General features: G+C 47.9%; 1 protein-coding gene across 1 annotated transcript in view; it reads left to right on the forward strand.

Annotated features, from left to right (window-relative positions):
• Positions 1–19,298, forward strand: part of LOC119405637 (rho GTPase-activating protein 190-like) — a 34,981-nt gene extending 15,683 nt beyond the window's left edge. Inside the window, exons 7-8 of the mRNA XM_037672472.1 lie at positions 251–356; positions 12,125–19,298. Coding sequence (XP_037528400.1) covers positions 251–356; positions 12,125–12,323 — 305 coding nt within the window. The 3' untranslated portion in view covers positions 12,324–19,298. The remainder of the gene's footprint in view (positions 1–250; positions 357–12,124) is intronic.
• The last annotated feature ends 2,405 nt before the right edge of the window (positions 19,299–21,703 follow it).

Here is a 21,703-nt window from a genome sequence, read left to right on the forward strand (position 1 = left end):
AGACGTGTACCAAAGGGTTGCATCTGATTGCATCAAGGTATAGGTGTAAACAGTTTCCTTGTCACCTTTCTGGGTCAAAATCATAGGGCTTAGCTTCTTAAAAGGCCCACCTTGAAGAGTTGCTCCAAACAAAAAGAAAAAGAAAAAAGTATAATAAAGGCGAGGCACTGTTACAGATGTATTATTCTCAGTTAATGTTACAGCTGCAGTCTACACGCGTAGCCTAATGGAAATGCTTTTCTCCCACCAGGCCTATCTGACCGCAGCTGCCGGCTGCTAGCCTTGAGAGAGCTCATCAAGAGCCTGCCACCTGCAAACTTTGAAATCCTCAAGTTCATCTTCCAGCATTTTGTTCGGTGAGTGGGGCTTGCGTTGTGCGTTGACGCTCGAAAGGCAGCAACTGTGCTGCTACCGTTACTTCCCGCTGTTACCTGTGATGGGACACACACTCGGCGCGTTTTTGTGCGAGTGTTTTTTTTTTAAAGGGGTACTGACGCGAATTTTTTCAGTTGTCATTTTTTTGCGTCAAATGAAAGTTCAAGCCCTCAAGAGCCTAGAAAAGGTAGTGCTAGGCGCGAGTTCGCCCTGAAAAAGTAATTACAGTATGTTTTTAAAAGCTAGTTTCGGTTCCTACTGTACCCTGATGTCACAACACGGTATGAGCTTCTCGTCACGTGCTCGCACAATATACAGTGACGTTTCCACGGCCGCTCCGCAACGTGGCTCCGTTGGTGACGCACAAGCGGCCATTTTGGAAGTTTTGATGACGCACAAGCGGCCATCTTCGAAGTTTTGGTACCTAACGTCATCACAACTAGCCAGACTGCTGCGTGAAGTCACCGGAATTTGTACTGTAGCCTGACGTCAAGCTAGTGTCGATGTCAGTAGGTGCGCCATGGAAAAATTGACTTTAATATCAATTTAAAATATCTTATTAGCATTTGCTTAGCTTCACACTTGCTCAGAGCTGTCTCTGCATACAGGAGATATGTGTGGCAGAGTAAACTCGCCTTCGAAAAAAGGTGTCAGTACCCCTTTAAGTGAAGACACTGCGCCTGAAAGCTTTTTTTACAATTCTTTACCAATTTAAATGAAACTCGCTGAGTTTATGTGTATTTGTGTGGTGATTTCAAATGTGCAATTTTTTTCTTAGTACAATGTGTAGTTTCTGAATTCCAGGTGCCATTTTTGGAGCCCCAGTTTGCCTAAACTGAGAGAGATGCAAAGTAATTAAGCACATCAGAATGACCTGGAATGAGTACAGAGTACAGTGTCCATTTGAACAAAAGTTGTTGCATGTTGAATATTTGTGGCTGAAATCCCAACTTGGAGTAGACTAATTTGGAATGTTCATCGTGCCATAACTTTTGTTCAAATGGGTTTAGGACATCCATTCTTGTTTTCTTGCACTCTGTACTCATTCCAGGTCATTCTGATGTGCTTAATTACTTTGTAACTCTCTCAGTTTAGGCAAACTGGGGCTCCCAAAAAGCATATGAAATGTTTGATATTTTTTAAAAGCTAGTTTCGGTTCCTACTGTACCCTGACGTCACAACACGGTATGAGCTTCTCGTCACGTGCTCGCACAATATATAGTGACGTTTCCACGCACAAGCGGCCATTTTGGAAGTTTCGATGACTTACAAGCGGCCATCTCGGAAGCTTCGGTACCTAACGTCATCACAACAAGCCAGACTGCTGCGTGAAGTCACCGGAATTTGTACTGTGGCCTGACGTCAAGCTAGTGTCGATGTCAGTAGGTGCGCCATGGAAAAATTGATTTTAATATCAAATTAAAATACCTTACCAGCATTTTCTGAGCTTCACACTGGCTCAGAGCCGTCTCTGCATGCAGGAGGTTGGTGTGGCAGAGTAAACTCGCCTTCGAAAAAAGGTGTCAGTACCCCTTTAATGCGAATGCATTTCTTAGTCGGGGGTTGTCCTGCGTCCCTGGCCGGCGTGCGCACAGATCACTCCGCGCGCGCTCCTCCTCGCCCCTAGCAACAGCTGCACCGCACCTAGCAACCGGATCAGGTGGTGAGCGGCAGAGGGTAAGGGAGAGGAGGAGCGTGCGGGCGTGTGATGGCGCTCGCATCGCGGAGCAGCGGAGGGTAAGGGAGAGGAGGAGTGTACCAGGTGAGGGCGCTCGCATCGCAGAGCTCGCTCGGCGGAGAGAGAGCTCGGGCGCTCCTCCTCTCCGTGCTCGGACCTATATTTATCACACAAGGAGCGCGTGCTTTGGTGTCTTGATAGCGATGGAAGTCGGTGAAGTCGAATCTCTCACAGCAACGATACGTCTAGGATGAAGTGTAACACAATGCAACTCGAGCATTACGCCTCTACGTGCACATTCTCGTCTCTCTTCATTAAGGGGGGGAGGCTACCTTCGGATACCAACTTTTTTGTTTATTGAGATATCTTAATGAAATTTTCATGATAGACTCACAGCAAAAGCATTAGAAGAATTACAAAATTTCATGAAGTTATGTTCTCTGGTTCTCAAGTTATAGCAGTATGACAGAATAATGCACATGGTTCTCTTATCCCAGGCCTGGAGAACTTTCAAAAGGTGCTGGAACTGTGAAATTAACTATGATGATTCCCAGATTGATACTTCAGGGGGTAACAGAGCCCTTTTTTTTAATTTCCTTGCTGAAAAGTTTTAGCAGACCATCAAATTTAGTGTTGGTGATTAGGATATTATCAATCAAATTTTGATTAACTATAATAAATAACAGACACAATATATTGAAAAAATGGGCTTGTCACCCCCTCAGAAATTCATTCAAGTACATAATAAAAAAAGACTTATGGAAATTCGATGAGTGGTTCCAGAGATATGGCTGGGATAAGCAGCCTCACTAGCCAAAAAAGTCATTTTGAGAAAACGACGTTTGAAAGTTTTGAGCACATATGTAGTTCTAAAATGATCCTGCAGCATAACTGGAGGTGTCCTTTGGCACTCTTTCTTTGCCGCCTTTCCATCTTCTCTAGTGATCGATTCTTAGCCTTTTTCAAGCGCAGAGAATTTTTCTCGGCTGCCCGTTATATTGTAATGTGATTAGGCCATATGCTGTGGTGCTTTGCCAGCTTTCTTGTATTCGTGCTATCACTAAGTCTTTATTGCAATTGATCATTGAATAATTTTTATAGGATACTAAGAGTGGCTCTCATCATGACAGCCTATCCCTTCCTCCTAAATAACAGGCAATTACGGCCAAAACATTGGGGGAATAGAAATTCCTTAGCTGTTTATTCAAGACGCGAATTGGGCAGATGTAAATTCATCTCCCTGCTTCACTCAAGCTCACTTGTAAACCTCGACTGTGATGCGCTTCACAATTCACCCGGTTGCGGCGAACACGGTTATCTGCGAGGCTTTTATTTTTTTTCAGACGATTCATGAGAGCTTGCGGCGATACCACGCACGGCTCCAAGCGCGCCTAAATTGCATCAACAGTGCTTTATTTCACCTCGAAGTGCTCGGCCGCGGAGTCCGGGAAATCTGCACGCGATGTTCTGGGTCGCGGCATTCGGTGACGATGCGCAATATCCCTAGGTGCGGCGACGAAAAATCGGCGCGCAACGTGTTTGGTCTCGCATTTCGGGACGCCGACGCGCGGCCGCTGCGCGACGAGCTTGGCTGTGGAGTCCGCTGCCGATGCGTAAAATTACCATCCGCGGTTCCGAGGAGCCGGCAGGGGATGCGCTGCGTTGCTTACGAAGAAGCACACTGCCGCGGTTCCTCTAACGCGTTGTTCTTGCCCGCAAAGTTCGAGGTTCGCCTCGCACGCCGGTGCCGTGAGCGGAGTTAGGCCTAGCGACGACTCCGAGCAGTAGACGCGCCGGCCGCGGTGCCCGATGTTTGTTTCAAAGTACGTAATGCGTGGTCGCGAGTACAAGGAGTCGTCCCGCGATTATCTTCGTCACTACGTACGAAGTGTTGATAGCAGAACCTCCAACCGCTGATCCGACGAGTCAACTAAAGGGTCGGACCGAGACGCGCGCTTACGACGTTCGCTACGAGCGCGGCGTGCCATCGTAATCTGATCGGGCTTCCGCTTGCAGCTCCTAACTAAAACGTAGTTAAGTTCTACGTGATCGTTGACTTCGAGCCGTGAACACATAACGTGTGCGAACGCGTCACAAAGACCGCGACTTTCGACAGCCGTGACCTCGCGAAGCGCAAGCAGTAGCCATGGCAGCAGCCGACGATCCCCCGAAGCGCGCATCGGACCAATGTCGAGGCGCGCTGGGGCAACATGGCGGACGCGGCCAATCGGAGGCCTCGAAACGACCTTCGGACATTTGCTTTTTGTGCGCTTGTTTTCGAAGGGAGGAGCCAGCTGAGGCGGGGAATTCGAAGACGGAGAAATGCTCGTTCCGACGAGACCAAAATATCGGCGAACGGTGGCGCCGTTGCGGAGCTATTAATTTTTGAAAATCAGTGTTTTTTTTTTGCGATTTCCTCAATAACTTTCGCCACCGTGGCAGGCGTAACAAATTTTTTAAAGCACTTCTACGTGGTTTTTGGTGAAGATATTTTGGAATCTGATAGAAAAGGGTCTACAGAAACTGAAAATGCGATTTTAAAAAAAACCGATTTTATGCCATTTTTTGCAATACGAAAGGCGCGTCCCCCCTTAATTAATCGCACACTCATCGGGTGCACCCAAATGCATTCGCATTTCCTCACGATCCCCTTCGAGGAGGTGCGGGGTATTTTTTTTTTTAACTTGTTTCTTAGCGGCCAAGTAGACCCTTTTCATAAATGTGATGCTGTTTTCCCAGAATATGGTGGCACAGTCATTTTTGAAATTTTGTGTGTTTACGACAAGTGGTGCAGTTTACTTTCATTGTTACGTGGAAAGCGTTGTGGGCTCTCGAAGAGAGAAGCTGCGTTCAATGAAACAAACGAACACATTAGACGCCGTCATCCGACAAACCCGTGGACATTTATTAACTGCTTTTACAACGGCGAGCTCGCCGGCTGAATCTAAGAAGTAACTGGTAATTAATCCAAACATAATGCCAGTACAACACCCAAACAACATAACAAACACTAGCAAAATAACGCATACGAGGTACCGTGAATGCGCCGTTGTCGACATTCGACTCGCTTCGGGAGACCGAGCTGCAGAATCGTCCCCACGGCCTTCCGCGAGAGACGGCCATCCACGGGCACGCCAAAAGAGAGAAAGAGCTCTTCCTCAAACACTCACATAACCTCGCTCCTGGCAGGCGGTGCTGCTGGTGCCACTGCGCCACCTCTCGCCCGGCGTCTGTTTAAAGGGACACTAAAGAGCAAAACAATTTTTCTCATATTAGTAAAGTACACTTTCACGATGCCAAAAACACCATGCTTGCTGCAAGAAGACGTTTAGTGAGCGAGAAAACACGCAAAAAGAAAATGTGGGTGGCGACGCCACCTTGGAAGTTTCCGCATTATTCGCCGTGACGCCACATGTTTTGACGGCGCCTACTAGGGACTACGTAGTTCCTAATCGGTAAGAATGAAGTACATTGTCCTCTGACGGGGCCTTAGATTTAAGATACCAAGTTTAGGGTAATTTTGTGGAGCCAATGGCGCCAAAATACGATAAATACACATTGAAATCCGTGACGTCACGCGAGGAGATTTAGGCGCGAAATTTAAGGGCAGACGTGGGTCTTGAAAATTGTGTTTTTAGTAGTTGGGTGAACGGAATGAAATTTAATACACTTATTCAGCTTTTTCTGCAGATTTCAAATCTCTGAGTAGATTTTTAATAGCTGCATTAGAGCAAAAGATATGATACTTCTACAACGTTTTCTAGCACAATCCTTACGGAGATTTTTGGCAACTTTTTTTCACCAAACACATAAGCAAAGTATGCAGCAAGATTGCCAGAAAGCTGGTCTAGCCGATGATGCTATTTATTTTCTTATAATGTTGTTTACCAAATGATAATTCTTGATAATCATTAAGTGTATGAAGCAAAATATTTTTACTCGTATTTGCATCCGTTTATTATGCATTCGAAGTTAGATGAAAACAATAAAAATAGCATCATCGGCTAGATGAGCTCTCTGGCAATCTTGCCACATATTTTGTTTTTGTGTTTGACAAAGCGAAGTTGCCAAAAAGTACCGTAACAAATATGCTCTCAGCAATTGCATATCTTTTGTTCTAATGCACATAATAAAAATCTACTTTAAGATTTGGAATCTGTAGAAAAAACTGAATAAGTGTAACAAATTTCATTCAGTTAGCCCAACTAATAAAAAAAAATTTTTCAGGACCCACGTCTCCCCTTAAAAATGAAACTTTGGACTTGATTTTCTCCTCTACAGTAGACTCTCAATAATTCAAACTTGAGGGGACCCCAGGATTTTATTTGAATTATCAGAAGTTTGAATTATCAGAAGTTCTCATAAATATGAATCAGGGCAATACACCAACTAACACTGCGATGTTTATTGTTTCTCAGTGCTGCAGCAACATCATAGGCTGCTCTGCATGATTGCCAGTAAAATTTTTAGACATCAGCGATAATCCTGGTACTTGTTATCATACAAGGCACGTGCGGGTGTGTAATTAAGGGACGAAATGTGTTGCATCCCACGACAGTTGCTAGCCCCTTCTAATTCTTAGGACACTTTCTCGTATGGCATACTGCAGAGAAAGTGACTTTATGGGTCCTGAATATTTTTTTTTTTGAAATTCTTTGTTGATTGAGATGAAACTTGCTGAGTTTATGCATACTTGTGTGCAGATTTCAAATACGCAATTATTTTTCTAGTATAACATGTAGTTTTTAAAATATCAAACATTTCATATGCTTTTTGGGAGCCCCAGTTTGCCTAAACTGAGAGAGTTACAAAGTAATTAAGCACATCAGAATGACCTGGAATGAGTACAGAGTGCAAGAAAACAAGAATGGATGTCCTAAACCCATTTGAACAAAAGTTATGGCACGATGAACATTCCAAATTAGTCTACTCCAAGTTGGGATTTCAGCCACAAATATTCAACATGCAACAACTTTTGTTCAAATGGACATTGTACTCTGTACTCATTCCAGGTCATTCTGATGTGCTTAATTACTTTTCATCTCTCTCAGTTTAGGCAAACTGGGGCTCCAAAAATGGCACCTGGAATTCAGAAACTACACATTGTACTAAGAAAAAAATTGCACATTTGAAATCACACAAATACACATAAACTCAGCGAGTTTCATTTAAATTGGTAAAGAATTGTAAAAAAAGCTTTCAGGCGCAGTGTCTTCACTTAAAGGGGTACTGACACCTTTTTTCGAAGGCGAGTTTACTCTGCCACACATATCTCCTGTATGCAGAGACAGCTCTGAGCAAGTGTGAAGCTAAGCAAATGCTAATAAGATATTTTAAATTGATATTAAAGTCAATTTTTCCATGGCGCACCTACTGACATCGACACTAGCTTGACGTCAGGCTACAGTACAAATTCCGGTGACTTCACGCAGCAGTCTGGCTTGTTGTGATGACGTTAGGTACCGAAGCTTCCGAGATGGCCGCTTGTAAGTCATCGAAACTTCCAAAATGGCCGCTTGTGCGTGGAAATGTCACTATATATTGTGCGAGCACGTGACGAGAAGCTCATACCGTGTTGTGACGTCAGGGTACAGTAGGAACCGAAACTAGCTTTTAAAAACATACTGTAAATACTTTTTCAGGGCGCACTCGCACTTATCACTACCTTTTGTAGGCTCTTGAGGGCTTGGCCTTTCATTTGACGCAAAAAACGACAACTGAAAATATTCGTGTCAGTACCCCTTTAAGAAACGTTTGGCATGCGATAGATCAAGGCCAGACCGTACAGTTTTTTTTCCCCTTGGTCAGCGCGAGATTATTGGTGCGGAAGGTTCGGCTAGTATGGCTGTTTTGTAGGCAGGCAATCTGCTTTATTTGCGCCTGTTAGTAACAGAAAAACGTGAACGTTCAGCTAGAAGCAACAAAGGCAGCAGATATTTCCAGACATGGACAAGCAAAAAGTTTGAATTAACCGAATTTGTGCAGTGAGGCAGTTTGAATTAAGCAGCTTTAAAATACATTGAAAACATAGTGGGCCAACCAAAAATTTAAGATTTCTTTGAATTAGCCGAAAGTTTGAATTATCACAGTTTGAATTATCGAGAGTCTACTGTATTAATAAACGTATGATGGCGAAATTAACATTACAGTTCTCAGAGCACAATTTATCGATCTAAACCGATTCATTGCTTCTGTTTAGTGTCCCTTTAAGCCAACGACGATTAATCCGCCGGACGCGCGTGTGCCATGAGGTGAGAGCGACTTTACAGGGGGTGATAGCACACCCACAGCGTAGACTGTGTTCTCGGTATAAACGTACGTGAAAGACGAGACCCCGCATTGTGCGGCTAGAACTTTTGTCGTCTTGTTCACTTGAACGGTGATGGGTGGCACCATTAGTTGTGCAAATGTGCACTGTAGAGAAGTGCACGTGAATTATGAAGAGGGTCTGTCCCTACTTCGGCGGTTATTCTGATAAACAGTGTATCTAACGCTTCGGTAGCAGCCAAGGCAAGCGTAGGGCATGTACTTATAGACATTCAATGAAATTTTTATTATGTGACTCTCGGACGACTGGCAGGGCTAAAGAGTATGTTTTGTGGTGCTAGTTGGTGAAACATAGGAGCAAAATGGGGCACGCAAATAAGACGCACACGAAACGAAGAAGACGGGACGAGCGCCTCTACCAACTGTTTTATTAGGCTGTTGAACTTTCGCCTATGCGTTGTGCAGGACAAGCAGAAGTGCAGAACCAGTCTTAAATGAAAGCAAATGGTACGTTCGACTGGTCGTTTTCGAGCGCTCTGGCGATGCGCGTCATGTTTGGCTGGTCGAAATGGAGCTCTGAATACGTTCGGCTGGTTTTTTCAGAGCTCTTTGAGGCACTCTCTCACTTTGAACTCTGAGCGCGACAGAGATCTGATCACGTGACTCCCGCTCTGCGTCTGTTTGCAATAGAAGATGCGATGATGTGTATCCTCTTCCGGCCTCTGTTTGCTCTGACGAGTGGCTGCACGTTCGGCTCGGACGCACGTTCTCTGGCTCGGATTAAGGGGGGAACGCGGGGATCAAGTCGCGAAAAATGGAAAGAAAATCGATTTTCTGAAAATCACATTTTCAGTTTCTGTAGCCCTTTTGCTATCTAATTCCAAAGTATATTCGCTGAAAACCATGTAGAAGTGCTATTAAAAATTGTTGCGCCCACTGAGGTGGCACAAATTGTCGCAGAAATCGCAAAAAAGAAAGTGTTTTTAAAAACAATTATAGCTCCGCGACGGCGCGACCGGGCACCACCATCTAGGGCTCGTCCGAAAGAGCATTTCTCCGTCTTCAAATTCCCCGTCTCAGCTGGCTCCTCCATTTAAAAACAAGCACACAAAAGGCAAGAGTTTAAAGGTCGTTTCGAGGCCCCCGATTGGCCGCGACTGCCATGATGCTCCAGCGTGCCTCGCCATTGGTCCGATGGTCGCTCCCGGTGTGCGTCATCTGCGGCTTCCGCGTTGCGGGGTCACAGCTGTCGAAAAATCACGCTAATTACTGAAGCGTTTGCACTCGTTTTGTGTTCGCTGGTCGACGATAATTACGCGTTAGCAGCTGCACCCGGAAGCTCAATCATCAGACCGTGCATCAGACTGCGATAGCTTGACACGCTCATCGCGAACATCGCAGAAGCACGTCTCGGTCCTGTATTACGTTCACTCGTCGGACCCGCAGTTAGAAATTCTGCCCGCCTGCATCTCAGACCTCGTGACGAAGACCACCGCAGGAGGACTTTTTGTGCTTGTGATCGAACATGGCTAACTTTGAAACATCGGGCACCGCGGCAGCGCACACCGCGACCGAGCTTACTGCTCGGAATCGTGGCTAGGCCTAGCTACGTTCACGGTGCCAATGAATTCGAACTTTGCGGGGAAGAACATCGTGCTAGCAGACACGCGAAAGTGAACAAGCCGCAATGCGCATTGTTGCAAGCAACTAATGATATCGCCCGCTGGCAGCTCGGATTCGCTGATCGGCATTTTATGCATCGGCAGGGCCGCGGACCCCACGGCCAAGCTGGTCTCATAGCGATTGCTCGAAGCACCGCGACAATTTCGCGCATCAGCGCCCCAAAATGCGAGGCCAAGCATATTGCACGCCGATGTTTCGTCGCTGCGGCTTGGCATATTGCGCATCGCCACCAAATGCCGCCATCCAGCATATCGGGCACCGACTTCCCGAACCCTGCGGCCAAGCACTTCGCGGGAAAGTAAGCAGTCAGTGGTGTGATGTAATTTAGGTAGGCGCGCTTCAAGCCGTGCATGGTATCGCAGCAAGCTTTTGTGAATGTACTGAAATAATGGAAGCCTCGCCGACTACCATTACCACGACCGGGTGAATGATGAAGCGTATCAAGGCGGGGGTGACAAATGAACTTGTGTAAAGGAGTGGACGAATTTTTATCTGCCGAACTCGCTTCATTAAGTACTACTCAGAAATTCCTGCGCCACCAATGTCTTGGCCATAACTGCCACAGCACGCCTAAATTTGCATGCCACAGACTTGTAATATGCAAGTCTGGGCATGAAACCTGATAGGCTCACTCTTCAAAGAGCTGACAGAAATAACCAGTAAAGAAAAAGGAAAGCACGTAGTGCAGAAAAATGAAAGATCAAGAACATAAGAAAACCCCTGCAAGCAAAGACACTAAATATTACAGCCCCAGGGCATTTTGATTTACATGTAGTGGCTGTGCAAGTTTAGTGCCCGTTTTCTCAGAAGTGCGTGTTGACCCGACTGTCCTGCTTGCAGAAAGCGTAGCGCGACTATGGCTTGATGGATTTTCATGAGGTCGGTTGCATTGTAATCCCTAGTCAATTCTCTACGCTGTGACATTTCTATATTTTTTAATTACTATCTCATTTTTTTACTGTTTAGCTAATTGGACATGACGATAACGAATGCATTATGCAAACACGGATGTCATGTTCCATGTAAAAAAAATCAGGGTAATAAAAATATTTGGAGAATGTCATAGCGTGAACCATTCCTATGGCTAAAATATAAGGGCAACTCTGGGCTTTTACCATGTTTTGTTGTCATGCCAGGCTTTCTGCAAGTTTGGTACAACAATGATGCAAGTAAAAATTTATGTCAATACTGCTGGAGATATCTTAATGAAACTTTGTAAATGGTCAATCAGTGCACTTCCCAATAAGCATGCCAAATTTCATTGTTCTACTACAAAAATAAAGAATTTCAGCTTCGATCCCCACCTCCCCCCTTAAGAGCGTGCTCTGAATTATTGCAATCTGAGTTAGAGTGCAGTGGCGCCCAGCCGAGTGTACCATAAGATAACAGTGGATCATTGTTTTTATTGCGATAGCAATTATACGGACAGTCTCGACGGATTTTTGCCATCGCCGTCGCCGTCATGTCCTTCCGGTATGAAGTCTAAATTTATAAGATCCCCCCGCGCGTTGTATGTTCTACCGCAGGTAAAAGCACGCAAGCGGGGGCGACGAACGCGGCCGAAGCAGAGTTCAAACGAGCCGGCCCATTTCGTCGCTCGGAGGGTGCATGCGATAACATCGCCCTACTCGGGAGGCTTGCGGTCGAAGCAGACAGGAAACGCCCCGTCCGTCTTTAACGAGCCTTAAAAGATGCAAGGGGGGGGGAGTGTCGCGCGAGAAGCAGCTTTGAATCCAAGGGCGCGGTCGCGATCGCTGGCGCGTGCGCTATCTCGAAAGCCATTACAGCGGGCGGCTCGTATACTCTTCTACGTGCTGCACTCTCAACGCGAAGTGACTATGCGGAGAGCATCGCTCCCTGGAGCGGCCGTATTCTCTTACACCAGCATTTTGTCATTACGCGAGATCGGATGCAAAACAATTAGCTGCCAGCCTCACTTCGCGTAACACTACAATTTGTTGCTATCGCCTTCATTGCTTCGCCCTTGCGGTGAAACTGTGACTTTTTGATTTGATGCGACCAGGTTTAGCGAATTCTTCCGGGAGGCATTCGTCCTGGCAAGATTAGTGTACGGGTTTCAGGTTGACTTCGCTGTAAACGCGCCCGTCCCGTTGTTCCCAGGGTGGCCGAGAACTGCCGCCTGAACAGCATGGACAGCAAGAACCTGGCCATCTGCTGGTGGCCCACGCTGCTGCCGCTCGAGTTCAGCGACATGGGCGTGTTCGAGCGTGTGAGGCCGCACCTCGAGGACGCCGTGCAGACCATGATCGACCAGTTCCGCTTCCTCTTCTGCGACCAGGACGAGGTGCTCAGCGTCTGACCGTTCTCTCGTTTTTTTATCTCCGCCGCCGCTGCTACCATTACTGCTACCATTACTACTCTGGCGCTCGCTGGTCTCGGGTCTGACCGGCCGAACGGTGCGGCGGCATGTTCGGCGTGGCGTTCCTCCCGTGGCCCCCGTCTCGTGCCGACCCCGCATTTTCTCGGCTGCCACCGCTACGTCTGAGGAGCGCCGTCGTCTTCAAGAATCTCGTGTGGCCGACGTCGTCGAGTGCTGTGTGTGCGTGTATGTGTGTGCGTGCACGCACGTTCGTGGCGGTGCTGAGGCGCTCTTAATTTATTCGTCGATTTGACGCCGAGGCCGTGCGGTGAGGCGCCGTGCCCGGCGCTGGGGTGCCGAGGTTGTTTTGTTTTGTTTCGTTTACGCCCCCTTCATTTATTATTTTTTTTCTTTCCTCGGCGCGACCCTGTGATATTTGTACATTTTTATTCCTCAAAGGTCCCATGTACATTTATTCCCACAGCTAGTTTTTTCTTCCTGGCACTGCTTCTGTGTCTGACGTCTTTTGTACAGTGCAAGCAGTTATTATTATTTTTTTTTTTTGTGACAGGAAATGGGGGGGGGGGGGGTTGGTGCTCGCGGGCCTTCTGACTGTGGAACGAAGCGACTTGCTCTTCGGCTGCCGTCGACTCCCACCATCTTCTTCGAGTTTTCGTACCTTTTTTTTTTTCGGTTTCCTCCTTACACGCATGCCTGGAACAATCTTCCATGTGACCGAAGACCGCACTTGTGGAAAGCCTGTCTCTTTTTGCGTTTTTTCGAGCCTAGGTGTTGCCGCGCAAAAAAATCAAAGCCACTCCCCACCCACACCACTTTTGACTCCAAAGTCGGTGTGGCGTGACAATTGGCAGCTTTTACTCTTTATTTTTGTCATGACATGTGGTCGTGATTGACACCAAAACTGCGATCGTGACATGCCAGCATTGTTGTGTGCAGTTTTAGCTTTTATTATTATCATTTATTTCGTTTTTCAAAAATGAATGCCAGTGCGAACGTTCTACTCGGTAAATAGACTTCTTTAATTAAAGAAACGTCGGACCAGGTTTCGACTGAGCTACACGGCCAAAAAACATGGCGGTGACGTCGCGAAACGTGGACGAGTGCGTGATCTTGGAAATGATTTTTGAAGTGCTGCACTCGTAACTGTCATTTATAAACTCGGCTTGCCGCAATGTTTTGTGTAATGACACGACACTAGAGAGACGGCTTTACTCTTTTGAATGAGTTGTTTCGTTTGACCCATTGCTTGCATGAAAACCATAATGAGTATATTGGTGTCATCATCTCGCCATTGTGGTGTGGATAGAACACTGACATTGCTGTGAATGTTTGCCAGGAAATGTACAGTAGCCACCTGATTTTTGAGCCTTGAAGAGCTGTGCATGGGGAATTAAAAGGGACTGGGAAAAGTGACATTTTGATTTGACATTGGCATGGCATTTAGACTTCATGAGACGGCAAAACTTGTTGCCGTCACGCATCATTAAGGCTGGGTATGGTCACATTGCTCTTTAAAAAAAAAAAAAATCGACTTAAGTTGTGTGCACATTTTTTTCCCCGTCTGCAGTCATGCGGCTGCTGCGGTGATGACAGGAAGGTAGCGAGAAGCGTGCGATGACCTCGTGACTTGCTCTCTGATTGCTAACACTCCTGACAAAATCATTGATGTCTCGCTTTGGACGTGTGTCTCTAATTGAATTAATCAAATCACCTCGCACTTAGGCCTAGCGCTCAAACGGTACAAGGACTGCGTAGTGTCCCATCATAAATCGTGCAGCTATGGGTTTTACAATGCCAGTATTCAAAGTGCACCATGTTACGTGCAAGAAAATCAAACAAATCGAGTGCTTTTTCGATTACTGTGTGGCACCACGGCCAGGTCAGAGGGATCGGATTCGGAAGAATCAGTCGGCTACTGTATGTGTGGAAATTAATGAGCAGTTCACTGGCTGAAGGAACGACGTGATTTGGCACCCATATTGATTGTAGCTCTAAAGTATTCTCTGCAGTGTCGTCAGTGTTGGAAGCGTTCGAGTCACGCAATAAGCGCATCATTGTGACAAATGAAACACGTGCTGTGGGTCATCTGCCTCGTACGGTGACCACCTGAGGCTTATGTTGGCCAGAACTAAAGCGCATTCGCTGTGCGGCATAAAATAGCGGACATGCGGATGCCGTACGGCACCGCGCCGAAAATCTCAGCAGTATGTCTCAAGTGGTCACTGTTCGAAAGTGCTCGTATGTTGAAATCAAAACTTAGAAACATTTTCGGCAGCGATCCTTGTAAAGCTCTGCATTATGGTGCCATGGAGAGATTTCACTCAATGCGTGCGCTGGGGTTTCCGAATGCGGCAGAGCTGTGGAACCGTTGAACGCTTGAGCCTCGCGTGTCCTGTTGAACCAGCCTCTCATATCCTCACAAGGTACACCGCGGATTGGATTTCTGGGCAGGCGGGATTTTGGAAACGCTACTGCGTTTGTAGCGGCTGTGAAAAAAAAGCGTTGCAGCCGAAGTGACAGCCAACCTTCCTAGACACATCTCGATTCAGTGTGCTTCACTCCTTCGGTTCGCTTCACTACTGTTGCCGTTCACTAATTAGCCTTGGGAAGGTCACTCCTACGCAATCACCAATGGAGTGGAAGCGCCGAGCGACGCTTAGAAGAGCTATCACGTAGAGGCGGAACATTTTCGGCAGTTTTTTTCACTGACGTCTTCTGCTTTGTTGGTTGGTGGCATTATAGTGTTGTTAGGGTTTTTTTGTTCACATGGCCGTGAGCAGTAGCACTGTTATCGTTGGTGCACAAAAATCTGCCACACTTTGACCTTGTTCGCAGTAACAATCTAAAGACCAAAAATTTGCATTCGTACTGCCATTCCAAGCACCATCTCATAGAATCAAATTCTGCCTTGATTGCAGTGCGTCGTGCAAGAAACCACCTTCCAGCGTCTATTATACATGAGTGATTTGCAATTCGACGTGCCAGAAAACACCTCACATCTCTTTAGTTGGTGTACTTCAGCGTTCACTGTTCTTGCCTCTGCATTTCATAGGGTCACAGATGCAATTCAAGCTCGTTGAAGGACTGAGTGGCTTTAGTAAACACCGCAGTTTTTCCATTCCCTAGCTGAAACACGAATAAGTCCATGGAACTTATTTTCAGGAGCACCGCCATGCGTGTGCTTTGCTTTCGCAAGTTTTTTTCCATTCGTTGCCGCCTAAAATTTGACTGCAAGTGCGTAGTATGGCTGCATCGTGGGCATGACATGTTTTGCTTAATGTTCCCACATTTTCCTTCGCACACATTAGCACTGTGTGAAAGCCACTGTGCTTCATTTCTTACTACAAAAGTGCCAAAGCCGCATAGCTTGCGCTGCAGTGCCATGCTATCTTAACCTTCTTGTGTTGTTGTTATTCAGTACTGCAGAAAATGAGGCTGTTCTGTTGCACGTTTTTTGTTGGAATGGTGCAGCAGCTTCGCCTTGTAAGAAAATTCATTCCTAGCTTACGCCGTGGTGCCACACATTTTTGTGGTTCTTAACCAGGCTTGATTGGCTGTAGAGGTTGTACACAGGAATAGAAACTGCTCCCACAGTGTTTTACTTCCATATCATGAATTATCAGTTATGACAAAGTAAGTTAAAAATTTGTGCTTTTTTATATCACCATGTGTCATTGTAGCAAACATCTCATATAATGTAGGTATTCTTGTATCAAAAGTAACTTCATTACAATGCAGCTTGGCCATATACAACGACCGGGCGTTCTATTTGCCTTAGGACACTGTGCTTTCAACAACACGTTGCATGCCAAGTAGCATGCCTTGTCTACAAACTTTTGGCTGTAAGATTCATTGCATGCAGACTTTTCAATTTTCAGTAGTAACGGTTACGTGTTCGCTGTCTGGGCTACTTCAGCTTTGAGATCAGTGACGTTGTTGCATACCCATGCGTTTTCTTTTTTTTTTTTTTGTCCTCATCGTTATTTGCTGAGCGTAAGTGTGCCATAACGTGTGCTTAGCCTTTCTCGTCTTTGAGCTGCAGGGCTCAAAGCGTCGACATTGCTTTGCAAAGATGAGTGTTTTTGCGATCCAGCCAAGACTTTTGCCGAGCACCTTTCTTGTCATGTTCGTAGTTTAGAAAAACGAAGTTGCACTCAGGCTCCTCATGCAAAACCAGCTTTAAGAGCTAAATGGCCATTTATGTGCGCATGTTCCACCTCATTCTTTCTTATTATTTTTAAAATTTTTAATATGAATGACATGGGTTTAGAAATGTTTTATTTCTGTCTTGTGACCGTCAAGACTTGCATTTTCTTACAAGCTAGCCTATAACTGAGTGTCCCACACGGACATCAAGCAATTGCAGCAGGCTGCTTGCATTTACATCTTCACCGATCATTTCTTAGCTCCTCCATAAAGTTTTGCTTTGCCATGGAGTTGCCCGTTCAAGAAATGCCTAGTGTGCACACTAGTACGGCACGTTATTGCTAGTCCATGTCCTATGTCCACCTTCTGAAGCGAGGCTCGACCGGCATCGTCGAGTAGGTTAGATTCTATAGCTCTCGCCACTGTACAAGAATGAACTAAACGTCGAAAGTTCTCGAGGCACGCAACTCCCATGGAAGCAAGCCGGTGTCTCCGGTGTTGCGAAGAAGCCTACGCATCCCCTGTCCCACAATACTCTGTCTCCCTTGGGAAACACGTGAACTTGATTTTTTTTTTAACTTGAACCTTGAGCACAGTACTGCGTATTTTCAGACTTGAATCTCGAGGCAGTTGTGGCTTTCAAATACCCGACTCATCGACCTGCATTTGTCACGTGCTTGTAGGGCAGCACACACGTACGTACTCACCAACTCGTCAGAGTGAAGCAACTATAGCTATGGGTTATATCGATTGGTCATGTGCAGGGCAGATGGCGCTATTGTCCAATTTCAGTCGAGTGTGTCCACTGATGGTTTAGTATGTGTATTATTTCTATGTGGGCATATCGAAGCTGAGGTTCATCTTGATGACCTTCAGTTCTCCAGATCTGTGTTCAAGTTCCCTGTCTCACGAAGACATTTCCCAAGGAGCACACTTTCATTATTGGCTGATGCAGTAGAATCCTGTCTTCACGGATAAAGCGAAAGCATGCTGTAGGCCAATTCTCTCTTGCTGTGTCTAATGTATTTATCAACCTCCATGTCGGTCTTCTTCTGACAGCTCAGTCATCGACTGTCCTATGCTAAGGCCACAGGCTGAAGCTTCATAGCCAAGCGAAGCAACAAAGTAGGCAAGATTTCACTAATCACTATTGCTTGTAAGTAAGGTAAACAGTTTAGTAGTAATCTTTTAAGTTATAGCTTCTGCACAAAACTTGGCCTGTTTTTGAATCATATGTTTTATGGCAAGGGTGTCTTGATTTGCACGCTTAGGTTATTTCGGAGATCAAACAATTCATTGCAGCCATTGGCAGCCAGTGTATCAATGCTATTTGCAATTGAACCTTCCACTTTCACAGTTCATTGTTACAGCTAATGCTCCTCAAGGACTGCCTCCGCAGGGTTGAGAAATGGAATACAGCCACTGTTGTTGGACATGGTTCAAGATGTGCGATCCTGTACCTCAGTATCGGTAGCTGGCCCATGTCGTTGTCCACATAATTTGCATTGAGGGCGATGTTTCCAGCGAGCAGCACGGTCTCAAAGACAATTCAGGTTTATTTCATGGTTTACATATGGACAGCACACCCAGTATTACAGTGTGTGTGTGTGTCGATATGTTGAGCTGTATTCATTTCTTAATGCACAACTGCAGCATACTGGTAGATAAACCACTGGAGTGCTAACTAATCATTTTGGATGAAGGAACAGAAAGCAGGCCAATCAGGAGGACCATCTACTGCACTTTAACATTCCATTGACTAAACGTGAAACTATTTTGCAAGTTCAGAAGGAACGCTGATGTAAATACTTCTACCGAGCATTTTTAAAAACATGGTTAGTGAAATTGTTCGTCGTATCGTCGTAACAGCTTCTTCGCTGAGGTCCACACCGATGTAAACCACCGTACTCCGAGGACAAGGCCGTCCAGGTAGCTGTCGTAGGAGAGCGAGAAGTGCGCGACTGCGCCGATCGTGTTTGTATCCGAGCACAGTGGTTCCTAAATGGCCCGACGTTGTTTGCTTCCTGTAAGGAAACTCTCCATGGCACCTTAATCATGTATACCGAGCTGGACCTTATTTTACCATGCATTTTAGCAAGCCTTAGAAACTTATCATTTTCGCTACTCATCTTGTGGTAACAGTCAAAGTTTTATTGCGAGCGTTTCATCCCCGGAACATGCAGCCGTGCCATTGCGGGCATTGCATGTGCCACCACACACTTAGTGCTGCTTGGTATAAAAAAAAAATGTTGTCCGAGGATGTGGTGCAGCTTTTTGTCACTCGTTTTTCCAAGCGCCTGTGCGCCACGTCGTCGCCGCAAACTGGCCAAACACAAAGCCGGGGCCTGGTTGGTTAAGAGGGGTGCAGAGGTTCCGAGATTCTCAAGTATTTTTTCACGGGTGCCCCGTACTATGTCTGTCTCTCTATCTCTCTCTGTCTCGGCCCTGCGAGTGCTGTATTGTCTCGAGGTTGCATCAGAGGTGCCCGCCAGGGGAGGGGGTTGTGCTCGAACGGTGATACGGAGGACTGTGTTGTGTGACCACCACTCGTAGCCGAAAAAAACGTAGCATGCCTGTGTGTGTGTATGTGTGTGCGTGCGTGTCTAGGTGATGATGTGTGCGTGTGTGTGTTCCGTTTCCCTGGAAGCCTTTGCGCGTGGTGGGCTACACCTCCTCTGCCGGGCGGAGATGAGACTGGGGGACCGGACGATCGAGAGTGTGTATCATATGGCACGTGCTTTGTGCCCAGAGACGTGTTTGTGAGTGATGTAAAAGAAAAAATAATAAAAGTGAATTATAGAGCTAGGAGAGGAGACCATGCTGTGTCCACTTTTGAAACAAGAAAACAAAAACACTTTTTTCTATGTCAACAAAACGATGCACGTTGCCTGAGGAGCGAGCAAAGCCAGGCCAGAAGGCTTGCCAGGCAGGTCTGCAGTGTGTCCAACCAACATCGCAGCAGGCAACCTAGCCTTTGTGACCCAATATGACGTTGCCGTTGGAAGTTCGACTGCGATTGCAACGTCAGAGACGTCCTCGCCCACGAGACGCCAGGCTCCAGCATTGCCACCGTAGCAGGATCGCTATGGCCTGCGCCTGCACCAGAGGCCGTGCAGGTAGGAGACGCACCGCTGGTAGATCCTGCGGACGTCCCACCACCGGGTGCCGGCCGTGTAAAACTCGTCCGAGCTGACGTTGTTGAAGACGTCATCGGCGTTTCGACGAAGACCAGCCCGCTGTCCGGCCCTGCACGGCCTCCTGCCGGTGGTGGCGGCGCGTCGGCGACGTCGCCCTGCCGGGTCACGGCGGCACTTGAGCAGACGCCGCAGGCGCACGCACAGTCCGGCCCACAGGCGAACCCACGTGGGCCGCGGTCGCTGCTCGATGCGCGGCTCCAGCGGATCCTCGAGCCACGGTTTCAGAAGCTTGCTCGTGGACAGCACGGACGCATCGACAACGCGGACGGGCGTCCTCGGCGGAGTAGGACTCGTGCTCGTGCTTCGGACGTAGCTGCTGCCGCTGCTGGTGGTGGTGGTGGCGTTGGAAGAGCGGTCGCTGCTGTCGCTGTTGCTGAGGCTCTGGTAGCCCTGCACGATGAAGTAGCCCCGCTGGGCGGACTTCGTCGACGAGGTGCCGCTCAGGAGCGACGCGGCGCTGGGCGTGGTCCGAAAGTCGACGCGCTGGCCGCTGACGTCCAGGATGCGCGCCACGGGTTGCACCTCGTCCTCTTCCTCGCCGGCCGTCTTGGACGACTGCGATATGACGCTTGCGTGGCTGGTCGACGTCTCGGCCGAACGTGGTGGCGGCGGAATCGGTTCGCCCTCGGCGTCTTCTTCCTCCTCTTCCTCCCACGGGAAGATGTCGAACGTGGAGCAGAAGTCGAGCGAGAGGAGCGACCCGGCCGGCGTCAGGTACTCCGTGGACTGGCTGACGTCGCTCTCGGCCCGAGACTGGTCGGCCGAGACCGAAACGTCGCCGCCCTCGCCAGAGGAAGGCCATGGCGGCTGGCCCGGGACCGTGTACGTGCCGTACTCGTCGCCGGCGCCGCCGTTGCCAGTTGCCGTGGGGCACGGCGCCTTGAGAGGGACATCGCTGCACGAATGCGTCGCGTATCACCGTTGTGTACACCCACGAAAGGCGATAAGTCCGACGAATGCGCGCTGCCGTCGCTTCTGAACCGGAAAGATGTGTAACGTGACCCTGAAGTAGACTACATCGTGATCCTGCAGCGATAGACCTTTTCACATAATGCTTCCTGGGCGCCGCCATAGGCTCTGCCAAATAGGCGCGACACCCCAAAAACCACTCCCGAGGTTGAGACGTCAGCCTTTGTACTCCCGTGCCACAGTCCAGAAAGGAGGTGTTGCTTCTCTCCTTTCAAAAGGTCTGTAAGCCTTTTCAACGGAGAGGAGAGTCACCTTCCTGGAATGTTGCATGGGAGTATAAAAGCTGACGTCACAGCCTCGGCAGTGCGCTCTTGGGGGGTCACGCATATTCATCACAGCCCAGAGAGGATCATGGCGGCGCCCGGGAGCCTTCGTTGACAAAAGGTGCCAACGGGAATGCTAAGGTCTACGAACTGCTCGTCCGAACGCAGGCAAATTAATCGACGCACGCTCGGCCGCTGCTTTTATTGCAGACGCGTCTATTTACGCCGTAGTCGTCGACTTTCGCTCACCACGCAGTGGCCTGCCTCTCCTTGCAGGGCTGGCGGTCGGCGTCGTCTTCGGGAAGCGGGGACAGCGAGACGACCTCCATGGCTGCAATGACCGGCCGCTTCGTCTTCTTTGACACCAGACACGCTTTTCTCTAGCTGCCGCCATATACCGAGTACACGTGCCAGATGCGCGTTCTGCACGACCCGAATGCCGCCGTTGTTTTGTACCGCGCTCCTCTACGGGATCCTAGCAGCCTGTGGGTTTGAAACCTCGCGTCCCTATTCGTTTTGAAACGTTTCGGCCAGTCGCTCAGTTAACCTCGAAACGAGCCTCTGTTAGCCGGTAAGCCTAATGTCCACTTCGCGCGAGATATGCTTGGCTACGTGGGCAGCGCGGTTGGCGAGGAGGGCATTTGTTAGCGCGCCGGACATTGGAATGAACCCGACGGTGCCATAAACACTGCGCTTGTCTCGTATCGCCAACCCGTACAGACGCCGGTTCGCCACCACGGTGACACCGCGGAGCCCGACTCGCGCGCGCGCGTGACGTCGGAGC

Source organism: Rhipicephalus sanguineus, chromosome 9, assembly GCF_013339695.2.
Source record: "Rhipicephalus sanguineus isolate Rsan-2018 chromosome 9, BIME_Rsan_1.4, whole genome shotgun sequence".
Taxonomy (NCBI): domain Eukaryota; kingdom Metazoa; phylum Arthropoda; class Arachnida; order Ixodida; family Ixodidae; genus Rhipicephalus; species Rhipicephalus sanguineus.